The sequence below is a fragment of the Podarcis raffonei genome, chromosome 2, assembly GCF_027172205.1.
Source record: "Podarcis raffonei isolate rPodRaf1 chromosome 2, rPodRaf1.pri, whole genome shotgun sequence".
Classification (NCBI taxonomy): domain Eukaryota; kingdom Metazoa; phylum Chordata; class Lepidosauria; order Squamata; family Lacertidae; genus Podarcis; species Podarcis raffonei.
In genome coordinates, this window is record NC_070603.1 from 80,935,005 (window position 1) to 80,960,021 (window position 25,017).

At 41.1% G+C, this 25,017-nt stretch overlaps 1 protein-coding gene across 1 annotated transcript in view; it reads right to left on the minus strand.

Annotated features, from left to right (window-relative positions):
• FAM120A (family with sequence similarity 120A) overlaps positions 1-25,017 on the minus strand; it is a 52,949-nt gene that overhangs the window by 5,185 nt on the left and 22,747 nt on the right. Inside the window, exons 4-16 of the mRNA XM_053377766.1 lie at positions 19,275-19,403; positions 18,166-18,262; positions 15,394-15,491; positions 14,958-15,241; positions 13,431-13,518; positions 12,462-12,686; positions 11,491-11,665; positions 8,467-8,716; positions 7,595-7,709; positions 5,684-5,893; positions 3,605-3,788; positions 2,216-2,353; positions 496-637 (exon numbers count right to left, since the gene is read on the minus strand). Coding sequence (XP_053233741.1) covers positions 496-637; positions 2,216-2,353; positions 3,605-3,788; positions 5,684-5,893; positions 7,595-7,709; positions 8,467-8,716; positions 11,491-11,665; positions 12,462-12,686; positions 13,431-13,518; positions 14,958-15,241; positions 15,394-15,491; positions 18,166-18,262; positions 19,275-19,403 — 2,135 coding nt within the window. The remainder of the gene's footprint in view (positions 1-495; positions 638-2,215; positions 2,354-3,604; positions 3,789-5,683; positions 5,894-7,594; positions 7,710-8,466; positions 8,717-11,490; positions 11,666-12,461; positions 12,687-13,430; positions 13,519-14,957; positions 15,242-15,393; positions 15,492-18,165; positions 18,263-19,274; positions 19,404-25,017) is intronic.

Below are 25,017 nucleotides of genomic sequence, written 5' to 3' on the forward strand. Positions count from 1 at the left end.
GCCTTAGAAAAATATACCGTATTTTTCGCTCTATAACACGCATCCGACCATAACACGCACGTAGTTTTTAGAGGAGGAAAATCCGTAGGTATGCCACCCGTAGGCATTCCCTCCATAACACGCACAGACATTTCCCCTTACTTTCTAGGAGGAAAAAAGTGAGTGTTATGGTGCAAAAAATACGGTAAGTAAAAACAGGCAACAATAGTGAATGAATTATATGTTGAGATTTGGTTCAGATCAATGGTCAACATGAAAGATATTAACTATTATATATAGCTGATATAATTATAGCTAACTTCCCATTAGGTAAAATCATTCCTGATCTTTTCAGAATGTCTGACCCACATTCATTTTTTACACCCAAACTTTCTGAAATAAAAGATACAATAATTGCCCTTTTCTGTACTTTAATAAAAGCCAGCTGCCACTTCTTTTGCCATTGCTAAATTCCAAAGTCAAGCCAATATTAATTTAAGATTTATTTCTGCCTACCCTCTTGTGGGCCCTCCGACAGAAACCACCTGCAGAGGAAACGGCCCTCTCCCTCCACGACCACGTCTGCTTCCAGCCCAGTGGCCAACCACAGTGCCAGCTATTTCGAGTTTCCCTCCCTGAGAAGGAATAGGTTGGACACCTGTACAAAGATGAAAAGAGAGGTTGCTATTTGCAGCTACAATTCAGAGAACAGAATACATGGACTTCCAATTTACCCTGAAAATACTGCTTTCCTTCCAAAGACTGGGTTTTCATGGCACATTCAGGCACGAAAGATTCTAAGTTTTGTATTAAGGTTCTTTTAATTTATTTAAAATGGATTAGATGGTCCTTCTTGGGGGTAACGTTATCAGCATCATAATTTACAATAATCTGATGCATACTACATTTACAATCTACACTCCCCTGTTCAAGATTAGATCCCATTGAGATTATTGACCGTTTTGCAGTCATTTTATCCAGTTAGGTTCAATGGCCTCAGCATAACCAAGACCACAACTGGATACTGGGTCCCAGAGGTCTCGTGGCACCTTCCCAAAGCTGGGTAAACCTGCGATTGCAGCTGTACGCAGGTGGGGAAGGGGAACAAATAAAGGAAGAGTGGGTTTATTCCAGTCTCCAATTGTTTGTTTGTTTCCGCACACCATGCACAACTGCGATCTTGTAAGTAAAACAAACAGTAAGATGCGAGTTACCTGCATGCAAAGAGAATGCCAGAAATCCCCACTTTTAACCACCCCACATGTGTTTTATCTTTTAAAAACTCAGGGGTGGTGAGAAAACCTTCATTACCTTTCTGTTCCAGAATACGTCTCAACTCAAATTCAAGTGTTCACGTGTGAGTATTTACAAGTCATAATCAAATCATTTCCAATAATCTATAGGATAAATGTTAGCTAGATACGACTGATAAAGCTGATAGCAATGAAAGAGTTTAAACAGGTAGAAGCAATGTGGTTACAAATTAGGCTCCAGCGTTAACATACTAATTACTACAGCGCTAGTGAAGGCAGGGAAGTACATTCTTCTCTATACTGTACAATCAACTCTAATAGTACAGCAGCTGCTTCATTGGACTTCGGAGAGCCAGAAGTGTCAGTTACTAGCTAAAGCTTTGATGTTAGAGAGCTTGCAGGAATTTGTTTTTAGGTAATTAAAATGCAGGGTGGGGGGGGCTTCCTATTCCACTATTTTATTTTTTAAGGAGGAAATTGGGGAAAACACTGTTCCCTTCAGAAGTACATGCCCAGCTTCAAACGTGAACACCTATGAGCTACTTGCAAATAAAACATCAGCAACACTGAGCAATGTTTCCTGCTACTTTTATTTTCCAAAGTATGTATCCTGCAGCTGATTTCAAAACAAGCAAAAAACCCCAGTGTTGAAGCGCATGTTGCCTTTGAAAAATTGTTTGTCCAAAAATTGGAAACAAACCTTTAAAAGAATATGTGCATTTCACCAGGTGTGCATTTAATTTTGGAGGCGAGAATGTGACTCCTGTAGCATGTCACAGAGTTGTGAGTAATAGGCGTTAGTGAACGACGTGATAGCAATCCGAGGGGGTAGGTTGTACAGCAAAATGATAGCTGTGTTTGGTTACAGGAGAAAGGGATGGAGAGAGAAAGTGAGGAGGTCCCTGTTTAAAAATCTCAGACCAGGGTGAGGTGAAGAAGGCGACTGCCGTAAAATGTTAAAAAAAGGGGTTCGGTATAATTACCGCCCTGAAACTTGCTAGTCCTGTTGCCGTCATTGCCAGAGAAGGCTCCGGAGTGTCCTCCTGCAGCAGCCATCCGGAAGGCTCGATAGGCGCCTGTTGTGACTGTTTCCCCATAGGGGCCTCCAAAGCCATAGACTCCTGTGAGACCCAGGGGGAAAGAGACAGGGGGAAACCGTGAGGGGGAAGGGGGACATACAGGAGTTTTCCCGAAAAATAAGCTCTTGACCTCTGCTGGTGTGACCACGGTTTCTCTCCAAAAGCACAGGGCTGCACATCTGAGAATATGCCGATTTAGCACCCAAGAGCAAACATGGAAGTCCCATCGCCCAACCAGAAATTGGTGAACATAGAGAGTTTGTCAACCATTTTTAAATTTACAGTTGACCGCCTGTTGTGCAGGAATTCTTCAACAGGCAGAAGATATAGACCCTATCCACCATTTTGGACCGTTGGCTTGTATGTCACTTTAAAGAAGTCATTTTATAAGGAGGTCATGGCAGTTCAACATAAACCTTAAAACACTAATGTGATCATGCAACAGACTGTACTGCAACATATTCTACTGAATTTATACTGCCTCCACATCGTGTCAGACGATGACCAGACGATATTTCCCAGTTGTCAGACATACAGAAGCATGAACTTTACATCAAGTATGACAATGCAAGGGGTCTCCAACCATTCTGGGTCATATGTGAATTGTTGAGGAGTACACCCTCACTCTGGTTGCCTTCCCCCCCACCCATGGGTAACACACCCTCCTCATGACCGCTTCCAAACAGACAGACCAAAAGTGATGCCTCCTTCTGAATTTCCTTTATTTTATCTGGGGGCCTCAAGAAACCACCACTGCATTAAAGCTTGCAATGGTAGACCATAAAACTCATTGGTATCCTGTAAAACTCAAGGATCTGGTGGTCCACAAGTTACCCCCCCCCAGGTTTTCAGTTACTCAACACACAATGACAAATGCCATGATTGTTATAGATGGTAAACATGTTTATGTGCTAAACCATATAAATAAGGAAACATATCCCACAGTACTGCACTATACAAATAGTATTATAGTGATTATTATTTATTAAATATGTTAGTTGCTTTACCTTGTCCAAGGCCACCCAAAGAGACTTAGAACAAACCAAACAAACCTGCCACCCAACAGATACATCAAAACTAAGGGGGAAAGAGAAATACATTTAAAACACCCCACCCACTTCTAAAAAGGAAACAGATAGTTAATGGCCAAAGGTCTGGTTATAGAGGAAGTTTTTGCCTGATGCCTAAAGATATAGAACGATGGCGCCAGGCAAGACTGCCTAATTATACTAATAACATTGTCAAAATTTATTTTGGATGAAATGCTACATGTTAACAGTGACACATGCTTACCAGGAAAGCCTCTGCCTCTGCCCTGAGGTGGTGGAAGTGGCCCAAAGTGCCGAGGGTATACAGAACCTGGATAAAAAGGCATGGCAGGCGGTGGAGGAAAAGGAAGTGGATGGTTCTGCCGGGAGAAATTTAAGCCTTCGAGGATGCTCTGGCGCATCTTTTCAACCTTGGCAGCTTGTTCAGTCTACAATAAAAAACCACACAGCACAAACACATTTGCACGACAAATGGAGGTGCCTCTTGGTCCAACCCCTGTTATGGTCAACGTCTTCCTTCCTACAGTTCACAGGAAGAAGATCCAGCCCAGCCCCATGTCTGGATCTCTGAGTGGTGACAGAGGAGTATCTTGAGAAACCAACATATTTCTTACTGTTTATTCTAGAAAGCTAAATATTCTGACTGACCCCTTCTAAATTCAAATATGCTATTCTACAAAATCATTTATCAATCAAGAATCAACATCAGGTCTTAAACACATAAACATAGTTTTCTGCATTCAAACAGTCCCGGGACCTTTAGTAGGATAAGGTCAATACAATTTGTCAAGCTCTTTTTATTTACGCACATGAACGTATGTTAGATAAAGTATGACTCACCAACCTTTTGACTTAATAGCCCTCCAAATTACCGTATTTTCCCCTCTATTACACGCAGATTTTTTCTCCTAAAAAGTAAGGGGAAATGTCTGTGCGTGTTATTGAGCGAATGTGTGGTCCCTGGAGCTGACAAGCGCGAGTGAAGGCAAAAATCAGGCAAATATCAAATCGTCCGGAGAAGGGAAGCCTTGAAAGGAGGAAGCTCTGCCTCAGGGTCTTACTGCCCACCCGCTTCTGTTTCCTTACTGTGTTTGCTCAAACGGAACAAACAGCAGAGAAAACCCCTCCCCTCCAGGCAAGCAGAGTGGAAAGCAGCAGAGCGTCCTTCTAATTCCTCTCCGTGCGTCTGGGACTCGAAGGCAACATGCAGGTGGGGGGGGGGAGAGAGAGAGAGAGAGCTGGTTGGCTTGTGTGTGGGGGGGACTTTTGCCTTCCTTTCCTCCCTCCGGTAAAACCCCTCTCCTGCATTCTTAGCCAGCTGCTTCTCTGCACACCCCTCTCCTTGTCGCTTCTATGTTTTTCCTTCCCTCCCTACTTAAAACGTGGTTCCAATCACGGATCCACATGGATCCTCAGGATCTTTGCATTGAGTCACCCCAAATTCACCATCAGATAACATAGCAATGATCTGATGCAAAAACAGGGCTGCAATGGTGCAAAAACATGGTTACAAAGCACGGATCCACATGGATCCTCAGGATCTTTGCATTGGGTCACCCCAAATTCACCATCAGATCACATAGCATGTCCATGGCTACAGCCTGCACCAAAAAAATCACGCACCCACTGTTGCCTGGGGCTGCAATGGTGCAAAAACATGGTTACAAAGCATGGATCCACATGGATCCTCAGGATCTTTGCATTGGGTCACCCCAAATTCACCATCAGATCACATAGCATGTCCATGGCTACAGCCTGCACCAAAAAAATCACGCACCCACTGTTGCCTGGGGCTGCAATGGTGCAAAAACGTGGTTACAAAGCATGGATCCACATGGATCCTCAGGATCTTTGCATTGGGTCACCCCAAATTCACCATCAGATCACATAGCATGTCCATGGCTACAGCCTGCACCAAAAAAATCACGCACCCACTGTTGCCTGGGGCTGCAATGGTGCAAAAACGTGGTTACAAAGCATGGATCCACATGGATCCTCAGGATCTTTGCATTGGGCTACCCCAAACTCACCGTCAAATCACATGTCTGTGGCCGCAGCATGAAGCACAAAAATGATACATCCACTGTTTCATTCAGAATTTTTTTTCTTGTTTTCCTCCTCTAAAAACTATGTGCGTGTTATGGTCAGGTGCGTGTTATCGAGCGAAAAATACGGTAAGTCAATCTAATTACCAAATGTGATTTTTTTAGTTAAAGTAAGCATTCTATTTTATTTTTTACCAAAGGAATTTGCAACTGACTAACTTGACTCAAAACTAGTGAAATTTCCATAGGCATAACAGACACCTGAGGAGTGAACATACCTGACCATCACAGAGGTCAATGAGAGGAACTTTCTCCCGGGTTCCTTTGATGAGCTTGGTCTGGAACAGCTTCCCATCAAAGTACATCCATGGACAACAATGCTCCCAAGGAATCGGTTGCCCGCAAGCATCATTTGCAAACAATGCCATGTCAACACCGCTCATAAACAATGCTGACAGCTGAATTCCTCGAGGATCTAAATTTTCAATCTTTGAAGACAGAAAATGAAACCGCAGTTGACTACCAGCCGTACAAAGTTATAGGCTTCAAGCACACTTACTAAGAGCTTATTACTGGAAGGGTACAGGGAAAGCCACATGATCTTGCACCTGCTAGTTAAATTAAACTTGCTTAAAGCCCATTAAAATAGTTTGCCTGTGTGTAGTTAAACATTTCTCTGTATCTGAAAAATGTGCCCACTGCAGACTATTTAATACAAATGCAAGTAAATTGCAGATAAGTGTTTTTCAGGACTTGACCACTGTGGAAAAACCAGTACAAGAAAGTAGGCTATTTAGAAAACTCTGCTTCTTCCCCTTCTCCTTCCCTCCTAGGTTGTTTGTGGGAAGAGATAAGGCTTGCAGGCCCCTCCTTCACAATAGGGGTAATGAATGGCCAAACCTAGAGATTCCACAGTTAATTTGGGAATGCAATCTATTTGGAAATGCTTAAAAAAAGCCATATCAAAACAAAGGACTTAGGTTTGCCATGGGCACTGGATTCTGCACAGTCCCGGGATCAGTTTGGCTGGTCCACTTCTCCTTGTGGCAAGACAAGCTAGAAAAGGACCACCCTCACTGTATGGCGGCATGGGGCTGGGAGAGAAAAAGAATGTCGAAACAAGTTATGCGTAAGAAAATATTTAAAACAAAGCAACCCCATGAGAAATGAATGTATTGATTAGCAGCAAGTACTATGGAAATTAGAGATGCAGATCTTTATTAATCCAGTTAGTAGAATAGCAAACACCTGCAGTAAAGGTTTAGGCATATCACTTCTTACCAGTATATTTAGCTTAAAAAAAAAAGAAAAAGAGGTCCTGCAACAAAATGTAACACTTTTGTCCAGGGTTCTGGCCACTCTATTCCATTTCCCTTCTCCCTGGTTTCCCGCCCTCTTCCCTGAGTTCAGCATTTTGTGCGCACTGAGCATGCACGCTCCACAATAGGCTTTCTTCTTTTGTTTCCTTTGTTTTTTAGGTAGTGAGATGGGCTAGGGAGCCATGGTGGGAGGTATAGCTCTCTAAGGAAGTATAAGTTGCTAGCAAGGGAGCAGTGGGCAGTGACGGAGGCAGACGGGGCGGACGGACCGGGGACCAGGAAAGTAGAGAAGGCAAGGAAAGGGAAGCAACAGACAAGGCAAACAAAAACAATGACTCCTTTAAGATGGGACAGAACCTTAACTAGTATACTTAATTAGCAGAAGTCCAAACCCCTCTGTTTCAAGGTTAGGCACCAAAACCCTAGGGTTACCCAGTAGGGTCGGCTAATTAAAGTGACTATAAATCAGCATTCTTCCTATTTCCTGAACAGAAGATGCACAATTAGTTCCATGGAATAATTCAAGGTATATTGGTTTATAGCTGACACACAGGGGTTCCACGGAAAAAAGAGAGAATCAAGGAAAGTGATATATTCTTGGGAAACCCTTTATTACAAGTTTGAAAGCTACAGATGCAAAGGAAATAAAATACCAAGTAAAGAAGTGAATAGATGATATCACAATCACGATGAACAAGTTAGAGCTCACTTGGAGTTGAAACCAGAACCCCTTCTCTCATTCACACTCACACACACACACACTTGCATAACACACACATATGGATTAAGTTAAGAGTACTGACAAAGAAATGGGATTGCTTGTATTAAGTATGGATTAAAAGCCCCACAGAAGCAAAGTTCTAAAGTCACCTTTAGTTCCTGTAGTTGGTCAGGTTCATATAGTTTTGGAGATAAAGCTTGAGCCAGGAAGGCATCAAGTTCCTGGCGACGAAGTATCCGAACCCCAGGCCATTGCACCATATATCTACAGAGACAGACAGCACTGAATCAGCATTGCTTGGAAAGCTGTGGTACCATTACTTATAATTTCTGCATATAGGAATTGAAAGTCAAACAACCACATGGAAATTATATAATGACATAACAATACTTCGCACAAACCTGCAAAAAGTTAGCACTTAAAAGTCCCATTATTTTTTTAATTGGGAGACATTTACATTCAATTCTTAATTCTGCTATTGAAATCAATGAAATTAAGAAGTGCTTTACAGTATGCTTCTTAAGCTAGTGTTGTGGCAACAATAAAAACCCTGGTGTATATTAGATCAGTAAATTTAATACGAAAAAATTCAAGCACACTAAGCTTGGAAGAGCATGTAAAACTACGTCATCTCAGAGATATTATTAATGCTAGATTAAATTAGTTAAGCCATATGGTTTGCATTCACTTGCCAAAGTTAAGGGCAAGACACCTGGGTTTGAATCCTAAGATTTTCTCGCACTCGTGCAACAGGGATGATCACCACTGATGCTGCCTCTACCTGCAGATCTCCAGCCCCATATCCCAAGCCACTCCAGACTACCTAGCCCTCAGGAGCAAATTTTGAGGTGGTGCAGCAGGCTGAAAAGGGAGAGCGGAGCCATGAAAAACCTGTTCCAGGAATGAGACTGGAATTGCTCATGGGAGGAAACCTCTGTCTTTAAATGGATTAAAGCAGGTGGCTATCTTGTGGCTCTAGATGAGTGTTTATCCTACACAAAAATCCAGTCAACGTACTCACCGTAATACACAACAGAGCACCATAAGGTGAGTGGGCACATTAGATGGGTTGAGCATTGCTGGTGTGTCTGACCTCATACAGGCCAAGAAAGCCCTCATTCGTCGATTCTTGTCCTCTACCGCCTTTCCCAGCCACAGTTTCTTCAAATTGGGACAGGTCCATTCCCTAAATGCAAGAGCTTCTACCAACTCAGGAGTCTGCGGGGACTTTCCTTTGTAAGCAGCCCATTCCTTAATTATCACCGGTGAAACTACAGAATGAAAAAAAGGAAACAAAATACTTTCAACTTCTGTACACATTTACCAAGGCTGAAATCCAGCCAGCATATTTAAGCTACTCATATACAGTTTTATTTGCATGGACAACACTTGGTAATTTTTATATCTCCCGGATTTCTATGAAATGCATTAACACCTAAGTTGAAATTGTAGGTTGGTGGCTGGATATGCCATTGGACGAATCAAATGTATTGAGAGACAAGACTTGGTTCCTTCCAGCTCTGATTCTACCTGATCTTGGAAGTTATTGTAAGTATGTTGGCCTGAATTCTAAGTTTCCATTTGTGAACAGAATATAGCTTTCCTGTCCTCTTCCTTTAAATCTGCTTCTGGAAGAAAGGGGATACTAGAAAAAAGTATGGGATATGGTACAGGGGGCAACAGGTAGAGGGGAGTTGTTGCGAACTGTTATCACCCCTTGTTTGAACAGAAAACTAACCTACAGCATCCAAGTCAGCTCAGACAACCCCCTCATTTACGTGGGGGCTACAGGTTGAGACATCGCGTGTGTCAGTGAAATTGTGTATATTTGAAACCCCATTGAAAAAACCTGCAAACACCCTGTTCTGCCCCTTTTTGTGATGTTTTCGGGTCACTTCCGGGTTTGGTGCAAGGAGTGTATGCACAGCCGTGCACATACTGAACGTATGTAAATGGGGGGGGGTTGCTTGTATGTATTTTCTTAATGGAGATTTGCAAAGGCCAAAAACAAAGGTGAAGCTTGGTTAAACAATATTGGTGCATGATCATTTCTGCATTCTGTAAGGTTCTGCTTCTCCCTTCAGGCTTGATGCTTTTATAGGACTTGTACAGTATGCCAAGCACTACTGCCATCTTGTTACACTCTTTAAAACTGCAAACCAATATTGAGATCAAAATGCAGAAGACAGAACTCTTACCTCTGCCTTCTGGGGAGTATCAGAAAAGCTGTTTTCTGAAAGCCAGACTAAGGCCAGAACTACACATTCTGTAGCCTACTCACACTTGGAAACCCAGGCCACTGTTTGCCCTCTGCAAAGCAGCATTGGAGGGACCACGTGCAGATGAGGAGTGGGGGGCAAGAGATGGGGTGCTTACCCCTTCTGCCCGCTTGTCCCCTGCCAGGTTTCCAGAACAGTGTTTTCATCTCAAATGGTATAGTTCCTTCCCACTCAGCACAGGCAATGGCAAAAGATCCCATGCCACTCTGGTGTGAATTTGGTCTGAGTTGTATCAGAAGAATTAATTTCAGAGGACCTTGTGCAGGACATGTTTCCAGTGAATTGTGTCCAATAGGTGGACATTTATGCACGGTACATATTCAAGCTCTTCTTGTCCAGCTATGCTGAATACAAGATACTAAACGTTAACAGCAATACTGGGTTCAGAAAAGATTTCATTTCACAAGTTAGATGGTTCTGTAATTCCTATTTTGTTTTATTTAACAAAATGTATATACTGCTTTATTGTACAAAAACCTCTAAGCGATTTACAAAAATATAAAATAAAATATTCTCTATAAAAAGTTAAAAACGAATGTTTTAAAACATTCAAAAGGTGATTAAAATCAATAATAGCTAAAAAAACAAACAAAAACAGAGCACATGTAACTTCTACATGTCTGGATAGGGTTGCCTAAACAAAAATGTTTTAAGCAGGCACCAAAAAGAATAATCCAAAGATGCCTGCCTGATGCCAACAGACAGAATGATTGAGACTTATATTTCTAGTAGTTTTATAGATTTTGACATATCTGCAAGAAAAAACCCATGTTTGGTGCTGTCCCATCAAGGTTATTGCTTAACTGTTTGTGTCAACATTCAGGATAGAGGCCTATTTTACACAAAATACAACCTAACAATGCACTTAGTTCAATCCTTCCACACACTCACTTTTTAAAGTAACCCAGAAGTCACTTCAAAACTGAATTCATAATACGATAATTATATATAAATTTTCCTCCAACAAGGTCGGGGAAGAACGAAATATTGTATTTCAGCTACAGATAATGTTGTCTTTTGCTGCTACTATTTTACAACTGCATTAGTAAGTTTTAAGATTTGTGTTTGTAGCAAAATTCAAAGAACTGCTGTTTAGACTGTAGTATAAAAGTGGTATATAAAGCTTTATAAGGAAATGCTGACTGTTCAAACATTATACGAAGCTTAACTAATTTTGGATGATATCTGAATTAACAAATCCATTTTTTAATCAGTCAGAAATCCATTAATTAGAAATTACAGTTATACTAACAATGACAGTGATGTCTGAACTGATAAACCATAGCTGTGGCCATTGTTTCTCCTCCAGAACCTTTTAATTGCATTCTATCGGTTGTATCCAACACTATGAGAATGGATTTCTGCTCGCACAACAGGACTTCTTCCTCTTCAACCCCAATGACTCCCCCAACCCGAATTTACTCCTGAGGCTCTGGAGCAGATTTTGAGGGTGCATGGCAGGTGACAAGGGAGAGGAGGAAGTGGGGAAGTTCCATTGTGCAAGTGGACGTCTGTTGCCTATGTGGAATATGTAAACTGCTTTGAGGTTATAGATGATGAAGCGGTATATAAATCCTGTTTAAATAAAATAAATAGATAACATAGGAGGGCTGAACAGATGAAAAATGAAAGCAGTCCAGTATCTCTAAAACATATATGCCTATACGTTTGGCTCAAATGACACTCTAAAACATGGCTGGTGCAAACTATAGTTTGGTATGATGTCCGAGCTCAGCCAGCAATAATAGTAGAAGGCAGATACATACATTCTGGAGGAAGTCTGTTCTTTCTAAAGGCAAGCCTCTCAGTTTTTTTCCTGCTTTCTGCCAAACTGAACAGGACACCGTAAACATACTGACGAACTGGCCTATAAAGAAGAGCAGCAGGAGGCAGGTCTTTGTTTGCTTCATCTTCAATAGAAACTGCAATTTTAATTTCACCCTGTACATGAACAAAATGATTAGTAGCATACAAACTCTTGCAGATTCCAGCATTAGTAGTAGCAGTCTAGCTCTCAGCACCTATTAGCTATGATAAAATGCACAATATAAAGAAACCACTCTGCGTTAAAGTCTTGAATACGTTTTTCGTAATAAAAATAATTCAAGACCTAAAATCTCATTGGTTGATTAACTGATTCATTTTTTATCCAGTGTTGAGCCTGAGGACAGTTGCCTGGAGGACTTATTGATGATGGTACAAGCCAGTCACCACAGAAGCACACTGAGATCAAGGTCCTAAAAATTGTGGACATCAGGACCCACTGATGAATAACTTGTAAATTGTGAAGAAAAGAATGGTCCTGTTTTTCTCAACAGCGTTAGGGGAAACAGGGTCTCTTCCACTTCTGTGGAAGTACCCTGTTTATGTCATTTGGGTCAAGCCCAGCAGGCTCTGTTGCCAGACATGAATAGGTTGATGGGGCAAGAATTCAGGAATACTATTAAATAATTTAAACATATACACACTACAGAATCTTGGGAGTGCAACAGCAGAAGGCATTCCAGTGCCTACAGGAATCTTCACATCTCCCCTGATCCAAACAGATGGTTGGTATGGCATTTCAAAGGGAGAGGGGGGAGTTCTAAACATTTTTAGAAACCCCAGGAAAGGAAAGCTTTAGAAGCACCAGGGCTTCAGCTATGTTTGCACTAATTAATTAAAAGCAAGGGACAACAGCAAGCGTTCACCAATCCTTTTAGGATTCTGGTGCTACTTAAAACTCCGAAAACCTTACCTTGGTTAGAACATGAAAGATGTAGGGATACATTAACCCCTTTTTGTGTCTGTGCTCTGCCACTCTTAATACTTCTGGTGCTACAGGTGGTAATGGAGGAGTGGTAATATCCATATGGTTCCTGGTGGGCATTGACAACAGACATGGGATTTGTGCACTATTGACTTGGTTCCCTTTAACTTCAGCTGCCTGGTTTCCTGAAGAAACAGTAGAGGAACCTTCTGCCTGCAATATACATAAAAAGTAATCTATAACAGGAACATCTTCCTCTAGCTTTAAACGTGGAAGCTTTGCAACTAAATATCAAGCATCTCTAAGAGAATTTTTGAAAGTAAAATTTGAATATACTTGTAAATGAAGTTAAAAGTCATATGCATGTGTCAGGGACCTGACATCAGAGATTAGCGGAGAGGGAAGTCGCTCCAATGATGCAGGGGAGGGAACTAGCAAGGAGAGAGAGAGAGCTTCCGCTGGGGAAGGAAACCAAGGTGACACCAGGAAGAAAGGGGAGGCTGAGAGTACTTCGGAGGGAAGGCTCCGAGACTCTTCCAGTGAGATCAGTGGGGAGAGCGCAGGACCTCCGCTTGGCACGCCTACTCTGCGCAGAAGGCTTCCGCGCAGAGAAGCTAGGCGGAGACTGGCTGTCAAGGAATTTTTATGTTGGAAGAAGTTCAGGAAACGCCCACTGACGGATTCTGCCAGTGATTAAGACAGTCGCATTGTAAGGCGCTGTCAAACTAGGGAAAGGTTTAGCTATACAACCCGCTTGGAGCAGTTTGGAGTTTTACGCATAAGCAACCCCAATTCCCATTACAGCATGCATGCACAGAGCTCATTGCCCTTCAGGTGTCAAGAGCTTTTCAAACGTCACTTACAAAAGCAGTTTTTTTATTTTTAGAAAAATCACAGGATTCAACTGTGCATATAAAGTCTAATCAACACAGACTATAGTGCTAAGAAGGACTCTACCTTTGTTTGGTCTCCTGGATCCCCACGTCCTTGATTTTCTGACTGGGTTCCTGTTTTCTCCCAGCGCAATTTGTTCCCACCAACATGACTGGGGGGGGGGAGGAAGAATGCCACACTATTTTTATTTTCAGAATTATAATTCAAAGGTACTGTTAAATAGTATCAAGATAAACACAACCCCCCCTTGTGTATTTGCAGTTTGTTTCCACGTTCAATTCAAAGTGTTTTTTGACCTTTAGCACACCTTCATGGTTTGAGTCGAGGGCACCAGGGATATCATGTTTCTCCACATGCAACTGCCCATGTGCTAAGGTTTTCAGCAAAGGTCCTTTTCTAGGTTCGCTTCCACCTGGAAGAAAACCTGTGGTGCCAAAATACTTTCTCCAGGACGTCTCATCTGGTGCTTAACACTAATGTCAAGTGCTACACAAAGAGCTTTTCTGTTTCCCCAGGCATTTTAATTTGGCTTAAGTGCAGCTGTTCTTTTAGAACTGCTGCTTTTAGTGTACTTGTTGTATGTTTTAATTATATCATATTATTTCATCTTGGATTTTTGTAAGCATCCGTGGGAATTTATTAAAAGGATGGAACAAAAATAAAATTGTTGCATAAGTTCATTGTTAGGGGTGATACCTGCACCCTAAGTTGTGTAAAGTTGACAGGTGAGCAGCCACTTACCTGATGGCCTATGGCAAGTAAGAGTAGTCTCCAGGGGACCAGGCAATGAAGTTTTATATACAGTGGTACCTCTGAATGTGAACAGGATCCGTTCCGGAGCCCTGTTCGCATCCTGAGTAGAACGTAACACACGACTGCACGTCTGCGGGTCGCGTTTCACCGCTTCCGCGCATGACGTCATTTTGGGCGTCTGCGCATGCGCGAGCAGCGAAACCCAGAAGTAACGCGTTCCGTTACTTCCGGGTCGCCGCGGAGCATAACCTGAAAACGCTCAACCTGAAGCATATTTAACCCGAGGTATGACTGTATATTCAAAAGAGCTCCCCCCCTTTTTAGGTGAAAAATGGCTAACATAGGCACATGCACATACCAGTAAAAATTGGGCTACTAACCTTCTAACTGATATAAACTAATTTCTGAAATAAGTCTTCACTCTCTTTAGCCAACCAGGGGAAATTGGGAAGCCAAATACTGTTGCCTCTGCTCTCTACCTATTTCACAAATCAATCATTTTAAAGGATCCAACACTTAACATTGTCTGGTATAAGCTTATACACTTCCTACCCTGCACATCATACACACAACTAATAAACATTGTTATAGCAAAAATTTAATAACCTCTACATTTTGGCTGATACAAGATTAGTTTACTTTTTAAATTTTCCTCATTTATCTGAAAACATTTCTGTGCCACCAGCATTAACAAAACAAAGACAAAATACATTACAATTAAGTAGATCACATCAACTGAATATAGAAACAACAGCAGGTGCAGGAACATTTCTCTGTGACAGTAAATTCAAAGACGCTACTAGCAACTTTCTTGCTAGAAACACATGATGTACTTACTTCACAGCGCCGCCACTGCCTTCATCATTGTCTGAAGATGATGATGTAGAAGAGGCAGGAAAGTATGTTGAATCCACATGATTGGGGCTCCCACTCTGAGCTGGGTTTATTGGAGAGGATCGTTCATATAGTGGTGTATGTTTTCCTTCATGAGGAATGTTGCTGTAGTTGTTCTGCTCAGAAATATTTTTCCCACCTGCATCCAAGGTGATGGCTGGTTCCGAGAGGCTATAGGGATATGGACCCTGACCTTGGGTATTACCTTGACTAGACATATGCTGGGCCTAAAGGGGGGGAAAGTATATTATAAATTATAGCTGCTTCTTTATAAATCAGAGCAAACTGCTCATACTCTATATATGCGCGACACACATTTCTCAGAAAACAATTGAAGAGTGTTGGTGGGGAGAAAGAGGAAAAAGCAGAGTATACTTGCCACATGTTTTGCTTGGAGAGGGGTCTGTGGAATGTTAAGCATCTGAGCAGAGACATACGGTGGCACTATACCCGGCATTCCAAATTGATTTGGTCTGGCTATTATAGGAAAAATCAAAACAAATTCAGTCTCATGCACAGCCTGGCCAGAGTTGCATTTTAGGTGAATCCTCAATAGGAAAAAGTAATCATGTAAGAACAAATGCCTGATATTAGGCTTTTGTTCTTTAAAGCTTTGACCTCATTTCCTATAGTACAGGTTACTTGCTCTCCTATTTCAACACACACTGACTGTCAGTTTTGTTTCATTTTCTGCCTCTCTCAGGAGACCCATTCACTTCCTCCTAGTCTGATCATTTATTTTTTTCTTTCCACTATCTGTTCCTGTTCTGTTTATGTTACAGTCACTCCCACCATTTTAGTGTCCATTGTTTACTTTCTATATCCCCGCAGAAGAGGAAGTGCAGCAATTTTAATTCTGCATCCAGTTCTGAAGTGGTTTGTTTTTAATATCCTCAGTTCGTGCGCAACACGCAAGAACAGAAGAACAAATATGAAATCTTTGAAGTCTTTTCTCACTTTAACCAGGATACTCTCTCAGCAACGAGTTATTAAGAAGTCTTTTTGATTGGTAACACATTTCTCTCTGTCGGTCAGAAATCAAGACTTGAAGAGAGTCAGGCACATGAAGATAGATACATCATGTAAGAGGAAACCAAGTTCAAACAACACTTTACAGCCATTAATATATCTGCTTTCAATTAGTCTAATGAAGACTTGTTATGTAGGATTTATCCAGAAGAGAGAGAACTGATTTCTATATGTTACCCATCAAACTGGGAGATAGAAAAGTAAAACTAACTCAAATCTGTACCATTTTGACAAGATAGCTTATCTCAGAATAGGGAGGTTATTGTCTTGGTGTAAAAAGGCAAGTCTTGCAGAACTTACTATTCTGTGTGATCAAGCCCCAATTATTGTGATTTCCACAGCAAACTGAGGTGAGGTGACATCACTCCAGAACACACAAAACCCACAGATGGGGAACTGACATTTATCCAGATGGTGTTTTGCCCCAGTTCCAAGCATTTTCTATTTTAAAAACTATTTCGCTAATGCAACAAATGTTACCTTTATTAAAAGTTCTAGTTTTAGATTTCCATATGGTTACATGTGTAGACTAGAACAGTTAGTTATGACAAATGACCACAGTGCTCTTCTACCTCTTTATTTAATAGGGCTGTACACTGTATTCAGACAAATTCCAAAGCGTAGAGGAAGGCCTTGTCAGTGGTAAAGCAGGATTTGTACGAGACACCAAGGGTGAAGTGGGGATCCCTGGAAATGCTTCACGGTGCCTCATCAAAAAAAGGCATTTAAAAAAACCCTACAGGATGTGTGTCTGCTGAATGCAAAAATAGTATCTCTAAGCCTATCATGAAACCAGAGTGGAATGACGGGTCAAGCTGGAATCCAAGAAAATGTTTTTACCTAGAAAGCAAGTCCCTTTTAGTTTTTCTTACCCCAAAATCAATGTGGAAAGATATCCAGCACAAAAGCCCGTGGATTTATTTTTCTGAAATTTGGCATGCTCTTTTACTCAGAGGGGCTAGTGTACCTGCAAATTTCATTCACTTCCATCAAAAAGGAAAAAGTTTATATAGACTTTTTTTGCCTTTCCAATAGGTTTCTGGGTGGTAAGCAGATTGAATGAACCCAAATCTGAACTAGGCACCCTATAAAACATCTTGGATAAAGGGGGCTGTTTCCCAAATCAGGGGCCAAACTGAGTATTGTAGTTGGTGCACACCACTAACATTTTCAGAAATAGTTAAGACTAGTCTCAGTATTTGTGTATAATAATCCGATGTAAAACTTATCCAGGATAAAGTTAGTTATAAGCTCTTTAGATCTTGTTTTTGAAGCAAAATTCACTTTGCTCAAAGGAATTTCTGCACAAAGAGACACAGTGGCACCTATGCACACTCTCTCTTACACACAAGAATATTTCAAAATAGGATGCTATCCTGGAGGAGAAAAGCAAGCAATAACCTCACCCAGGAATCCCCCTTTTAACCGGCTGCATTTCCAAATCTGCATCAAGTATTGCCATGTAAGTGGCAAAGAAGCGGTCAGAGCAGAGCTTTCCAAACTGTGTATCGTGACACGTGCCGGCTGCTGTGTGTAGGTGTGTCACACAAACGCTCCCTGAACTCCTCCCAGGGTTAGTTTGCTAGTAAAACTGGATTACTGTATCACAAAATGATCCATGTCTAAAAAGTCTGCTACCAACATGAAAAGTTTGGAAAGCTCTGGGTCAGAGGCATGAAACCACAGAAAAAAGGTCCACAGCAGACAACTGGGTGCAACACTGGCTTGAGCACTTACACTCTGCTCCCCCAGTGGGGAAGCAAACCACAGCTTAATGTTATGTCCAAGCCAGAGCTTGTGACTAACCACAGCAGAGAAGCCAACATCTGCTTGTGCACAAGCTAATCTGCCAATAAGTAACATCAATTTCAACTGGCCAGAAATTCTCTGACAGCAGCGAGTTGAACACTTAGAGCAGACCCAAGAGTGCCTGTTAGGTACCATAGCTGGGTCAGATTACCTACTGATCCAGGATATCAAAATGAAATCTGACTGATTTAATAGGATAAATGTTGTACGATTTCTCTATTGTCTCCCATCTCCTCCCTGGTGTAGGTCATCTCCTACTGTTTAACCAAATTCTCAGTATCATACTCAACTCAAAGTAAGTTTCAACACTTACCTAGGTAGTGTGGTGGATGAAATGGCATAGGCTTATTGGTTGCTGAATAATATGCAACTGCTCTCTTAAATCGTTTAACCTTGTCATCCGTTCTAGACTAAAAGACATATTAAAAGCTTTATTAAAATTACACACACACACACGAACTAGTATTCTCATTTCTCAAACCTTTATGGGCATATAGACAAGATTCCAGTAAGATTCAGTACAATAAAATCGCTCAGCAAAATCTACATCTAACTATTAAATTAAGGTTGTATAACATTCACAAATCTTCACTGTATGTTGCAGAAACCTGACTACTATCTCCATCTTATCCCTATCCTGAGTAAACATAAGGCTAACTTACATTCATCTGAATGCCACTCCCTGCTAACAAAAAATCAGTGCACAACTGATGCATGTGCAGTGCAAAAGAACATGCACAACTGATTTTATATGTCTCTGTCCTCAGGGGCATAGTCTCTCTGCGAGTGGTATTTTCTGGAATCTCCCTACAGTATTGACGAAGGTGGCACATTCAGTCTTGCTAGCATGTATGCCCTGTGTTGATTCAGGTTGGTCCAATGGGAGATAAGTAGCCACTGGCTCCTCACATCGCACCATCCCTAGACTTGCACAGAAGCTGTTCCTGATTTTACTACTAAGTTCTTGAAATTCGTTGTCTAACAATCTGCGTTTAATTATCTCAAATGCAGGATTTTCTGATAAGCAGTACAGGGAGTCTAGAGAGATTCCTATCTGTTGTTTTCCCGCCTCCATCCCTCTTAACCATCCCGATGATTAGTATTCAGCTAGCATGGTCACAACACCACTGTTAGGTTCAGGCCTATAATGCAACCACAACCAAAACTGAAATGTTAGTAGCCATGCTTGTGTTACTAAAAGTCTTTGGTGTTAACATTGCCATAAAGCTGTACCTGGTATTATGGAAATTTACAGAACCCAAAAAAGCAAACCCAAGTTACACGTCCTTGGACATGACAATGATAAGAGAGAATAGTGATAGGCAGCCATGTGCACATGAGTACACACACAGTAGAAGTTGATTATTTGTGCAACTGTATTTTAAAATGAGTCTACACCTATGATCTTTGTTCCTTCCTTACCTGTGAATGTTGAAAGACATCTTTAGCTATGGCATCCAAATCAGAAGTGTCCTGAATATTGCGGACATAGTCAGCTACAGCTTTGATCACTACATCACAGGGTGGTAAAACTAACTGGTGTGCTCGTACCTAGAAACACAAACACATGTTAAAATGCCACAGCAGCTCCCTAACACAGCTCAGTTTTGTAGCTAGTAAGCAGATCAGCTAAAATTCCACTGTAAAATATGTTAACGAGTAATTCTACCAACACAAACAGAATTTAAAAGCTTGTATATCTCAGATAGTGACCAATTTCTGAGGAGACTTTTAAAAGAAAGAAAGTTCTCAAAAATATTCTGAATATGAAGAGTTATTACATGTCTGTTCAGCAAATGAGATGTCTACATCTAAATATGCAGCAATTTCTTTAGTAATTAAGTGGCAGCCACTGAAGCATTTCCATAAGGGATGTGTGAGCATAATCAAGTGGAAGCCAGGTTTTCAAGCTAATGGCAACAAGTAGGAAGAAGAAATGTATAATTAAATGGAAACATGGGAAGAGTAATTTGGGAGGAGTTTGCAAAGTGGATAAAGGTAAATGATTTTAAATTGATTTTACAATTCTAATTATGTGGTGTCTTTCCTGAAATAACCTGGTTTAAAATGAAATCTAAATACAAAGCATGTTAAAATCTACTTGTCTCTTTAAAATGAATTGTGGCCTGATAGCAAACACATCTTAAATAAGCTATTTTTCTAATAAAGCAAGAATTACAGGGACAAATGTCTAACTTCCGAAGTTGAGAAAATGGCACAATGAACTATTTAATTATTATTTGTTACTATGGCCTAACAAGAGTTTAGCAGGCCATCACAGGTGTTGGAAGCTAGGAGATGCTAGTCCACATTTTACCCAGCATTCCAACAGCCCACATGGGTGACCTTGTGCAAATGTTTTGCTACACGAACTTTGCAATGTATTCCTTTTCAAATTATGGCACTGTAACCAACAGAATGGTTTCCATGATCTCATGGAAACACGTTGGGTTTTTTTTGCATACGTACTACCGACCAGCCTTGCTTCTGGAAAGTTCCAGACACTTACAACTCAGTCCTACGCCTATTTACTAGGAAGTATTGTTGTACAAAGAAACTTTGTTACAAATAACTGTGCATACAATTTCAGCTGCAGACAAGTGTTCTTCCTTTGCTTCCTTGAGCACATACAAAGAGGACTAAGCTGCTTTTCTTGAAGCAGTTCCAATTCTGCAATTGATGCAGACTACGTGGTAAAAGATTTTGGATTATATTGAATTGCAAACGAACGCATTAATTATTGTAGCAATCGGATAGCATGCATGCTTGCCCAGGAAATATATTAATTTCACAACAAGAAATCCGATTTAAATCAATGCACCCTTGGACAAGTTTGTATTAAGGTAAATGTCAAACTATGAACCTCTGACATTTACTAGGAGTTCTTAACATTTTAGGGAGCCAGTGGAATATTTCAGACAATTCTGACATTAGTGGAAGTATTTTAAAGCCAACCAAGTGTCTTTGACCAAAGACATTCTTGTTTCAATAATTCATTGATAATGTCCAGAGTAAGTTTTGTGGGAAATTGTTCAAATATTTGCCAGTAATGGGAGAGAAAGGAGGATGAAATTTGGTCACTGTCAGAAAAAAGCACTCAGTTTGCCTTAAGATTCTTTGATTGGTGGCATGCATCTGTCTCAGAGAGAGAGTGGAGAAGTGCGTTTTTGGACTCCTTGAAAATTTCACAGTTTACTATTTCCTACGGATCTCCAAAGACTTTAAGGATTACCAATAAACATCGGCATCCACTGAACTTCTTATGCTTACTGCAACATATACATTAGCTCAAAGTTGGTAAAGTCTCTGGCTTTTATTTGCACAACTTCCACAAAAATATACTTTAAAAGATTGATTTCAGCATCCATTTAAAAAGCTTCCTTCATTTCCATGCAGGCATCCTATGTGAACAGCCCTGAGATATTTTGATGGAAGGTGGTATAAAAATCGATTAAATAATGAAAGTAATAATAATAGTAATAATATAAGCAAGCTTCACTTTAATCAGTTGAGCTTACTCCTAAGTACATATGCATAGGATTGCAGCCTAAAAAATAACTAGCCATATTCATGTTATTCCCAACACAACAACACTTTTATTACAAGGAAGATTTTAAAGAATTTAAGATGCTCTAGATGCCATAAAACAAATTTCTTTGAACTATGCAACAATTTTGTTTAATTAAAAGCATTCAATTCATTATCAGCATTTGTACTTTATTATAGTGCTTCACTACAGTGTTTTATTTAAATATTTTGGGTGGTGTTGTTTTAATAAAAGGGTGGGATCTACACTTATTACTAAAACAAACCTACAAATAGTTCAAGGTGAGGTTCCATGGTCTAATATCATCAATGCTTTTTCCTGGAAATCTACTGATTTCAGAGAACTTAATCTAAACAAATATGCTAATCTTGTGGTGGCAACTTAAGTCTCTTAGTACTCGACAAAGCTAAAATGTTAAGTTTACATTACATTTCCATCATGACAACAGTGGAGGTCTTAGTTGCTTAAAGAGTGTCCTAAAAGTAATGGGCACTAATCACATAACGAGCTCCATCAGTGCAAGCCCTGCACTTGGACTTCTGCTTGCACAATGGGGGTTTTCCCTCCTCTCTTCCCCCACTGAAACTGGCTTGGGTTGGTCTGGAGAATGCCTAGAACAGCACACAGGGGAGGAGAGGGGAGACTGTTCCATCTGAGAAGCAGCAATGCCTGTGCTGATGGGACATTCACCGCAGCACGGTGTTGGATTCCATCCAATATCCTAAGACATAGAGGAGTCTGGAAAAGTCAGTTTTAGCCAGCATGACTGCCAAAAGAATTTGGTTTAATTCATTTAAACTGTAGGTCATCTTATTGCAAGGACAGAGAAACAAGCAGTAACACAATAATTGTTAACTTATCATACAGTACGCCTTTAAAACTCCAGCAACTGCTTAGTTCTGATCACTATAAGCTAGACCAATTGAAAACATATTTCAATGCTTCGGAAAGCTTTAGCAAATCTCCAGCAGAAGAAAACTCCGTAGGTGGTTGAGCAGTCACCAGGAATACCTTTCTCTGCATCACTGCCACATGGATTCTGCACATGTATGGTATAGAGTGAGGTAAGAGTTCTGAGTTAATCATAGAAAGATTGTTACATGACGTAAGAAATGACTCATACTCTTCATTATAAATCCAATACATTTCAAAAGCTCTGCACATCTGGGCTTGCGCATATGAATTGGCGCAGGAAACGAAGAGCTAGTACAGGAGAGAGAATTGGAGTCAAGTGATGTGTGCCAATTAGAATGCAGGAGGCTGCCCCTCTATGTGAATGGAAGCAATTTCAAGAGAAGCCCTATATGGCCAAGGGGAGGGACCATAGTTGAGTGGCAGAGGACATGTTTTTCATGTCAAAGGCCCCGGTTTAATGTCCAGCAGCTCCAACTAAAGGGTCTTAGGAAGCAGGGCCATACCCAAGACCTTGGAAAACAGTTGCCAGTGCAGGAACTCTGGGTCCAGATGGATCACCATTCTGACCCGGTATAATGCAGCTTCATGTCTGGCATTCAGTCTTGGACAGATTGTTACAGATACAACCACACGGCAGCAGCCACTCAAGAGTGATTTTATTAGGAATCTTTAACAGTGATGCTCAAATAGCAGCCCAGCAAGTGTTTTTGAAATGAAGCAGCATAAAAGGCAACGTCTCACTTTCGGTCAAGCTAACAGAAGCCTGGAACCAGACAAAAACATCTTTAGTAGGGCTGCTTAGCAAAAAAAAATGGTTTAAGATATGCTGCTCCAACTGCCTTTCTGCTTTTCGGTACAAAGGGAGGGTTTGGGTGATTGTATCTCTGCTTAATAAGCCAAGATAGGAATATGCCTCTTGCTCATGCATGCAACCAGCAAACAAAACAGGAAGTTTTAACTACAGTATTGACTAGAGTTTTCCACTTAATCACAGTTTTCCCCATCTGGATCAACAGCTTTGGAATAAGCCAGGATATTAAACCAATTTCAAAACAGTGCTTGAATATCCCAGCCTGCTTTGAAATTGATAACTATAGTTTCCCAGTTCAGGTTCAACAGGAAACTTGTGCACAGGAACACAGGAAGCCGACATATACTGAATCGGGTCAACAGTCCACCTAGCTTAGTATTGTTTCTACTGCCAGGCAGTGCCAGGCAGAGTTTCAGAGAGGAAGTCTCTCCCAGCCCTACCTGTAGATGCCAGGGATTGAAGCTGGGACTTTTTGAATGCTCTACCACTGAGCTACAGCCCTTCCCCCAATGGATCTGTGGACTACAGCAGGCAAAAGCCTCATTTACATCTTTGGTTATTAAACCTCTGAATGTGATCTACTGAGGCATGTCAGAACTTGCGAAAATATTCTTGACTGAAACTCCTGGGCCTACTACTCTGTTCCTCAGAAATCAATCCCCCCTGTTCCCATAGGGCCTGCCATTATGCGTAAAAAAGTTAAACCTGGCTGAAATTAAGGCGGGACACTTCTAAACCAGTTCAGAATCCTGATTAAATCCAGCTTTGTCCAGTATCTTCTTCACTGTTTAGATGCCTGCAATGGAATTATCCACGCTCGACACCAACATGGCCTGTATCATGTAAGAAAACCTGCAGCAGAAGCTTCACATGGCAGATTTACTTTGGTGCCAGAATTACATGCAAACCATCAAAACCTGGTTTCATGGCTGATCTACCTTGAAGTTGGCAATCACACCTCAGTACCGTTATCTGTGGCCTAACACTAGAATAGTAATTCACTGCAGCAAAAGAATACGAATGGCACCAAGATGCACTGGCAATTTCAGAGGCATATAGGTTATTTGGGGTATTAACAAGAAAGGTTATTTGGGGTATTAAAAACCACAGCCAAGAGAGATGGGGCAGTAAATGGGGCTGATTGCAACAGAAGACCTAAACCACATGGGCTCTAGTCCAAGTGGAAAGTTATTAGTGTGAAGCTGTATCCCAGCAGAAGCTCTTAATTTTCAAGAACTTTGGTTCCTGAACAAAAGAAGCTTGGTTTTTTAAAAGCCCAAATTATGTAGTATTTGCTTCACACAAAACCACTTACAACAGTGATATCCATGCACTTTGTAGCCTCACTGGCAACCATTCTACCACATCACATGTAAAATCAAAGGTAGGGAGCCTTCGATCTGTGAGCCAAATTCACACCACAATATCATTTTCCCCAAACCACACCCGCCTGCTCCACATCCAACGCTATGTGTACATCAGGTGTGGAGCAGGGACGATGCTGCTGGATCAGCTGTTCGACTGAGTTCCCCATAGGAAACTTGATCACTCAGCCAATATCTACAGAAAACAGGGGTGCCAGCCTTATGTTCAGACTGCCCTAGTCCCTTGAGCTGTGGTTCCAACGTGCCCAACAACTAGCTGGCTGTAAGGCGCTTCAAAAGCAGTGCACAACGGACTTGGACAGATGGGTGGGGCAACTCACCTCTCAATCATCTGACATAACGATAACAGAGATTTACAAGTGTGTTGATTCACAGGGGTGGGGAAGAATAAGGATCACTCCTGCTGGGCCAAAAAGATCCCACACTCCTGTGTTAGGTGGTTAACTTTTACAACCTTCTAATATTTTTATTAGGACCTTAATTTATGCAAATATATCCCAATGGCTG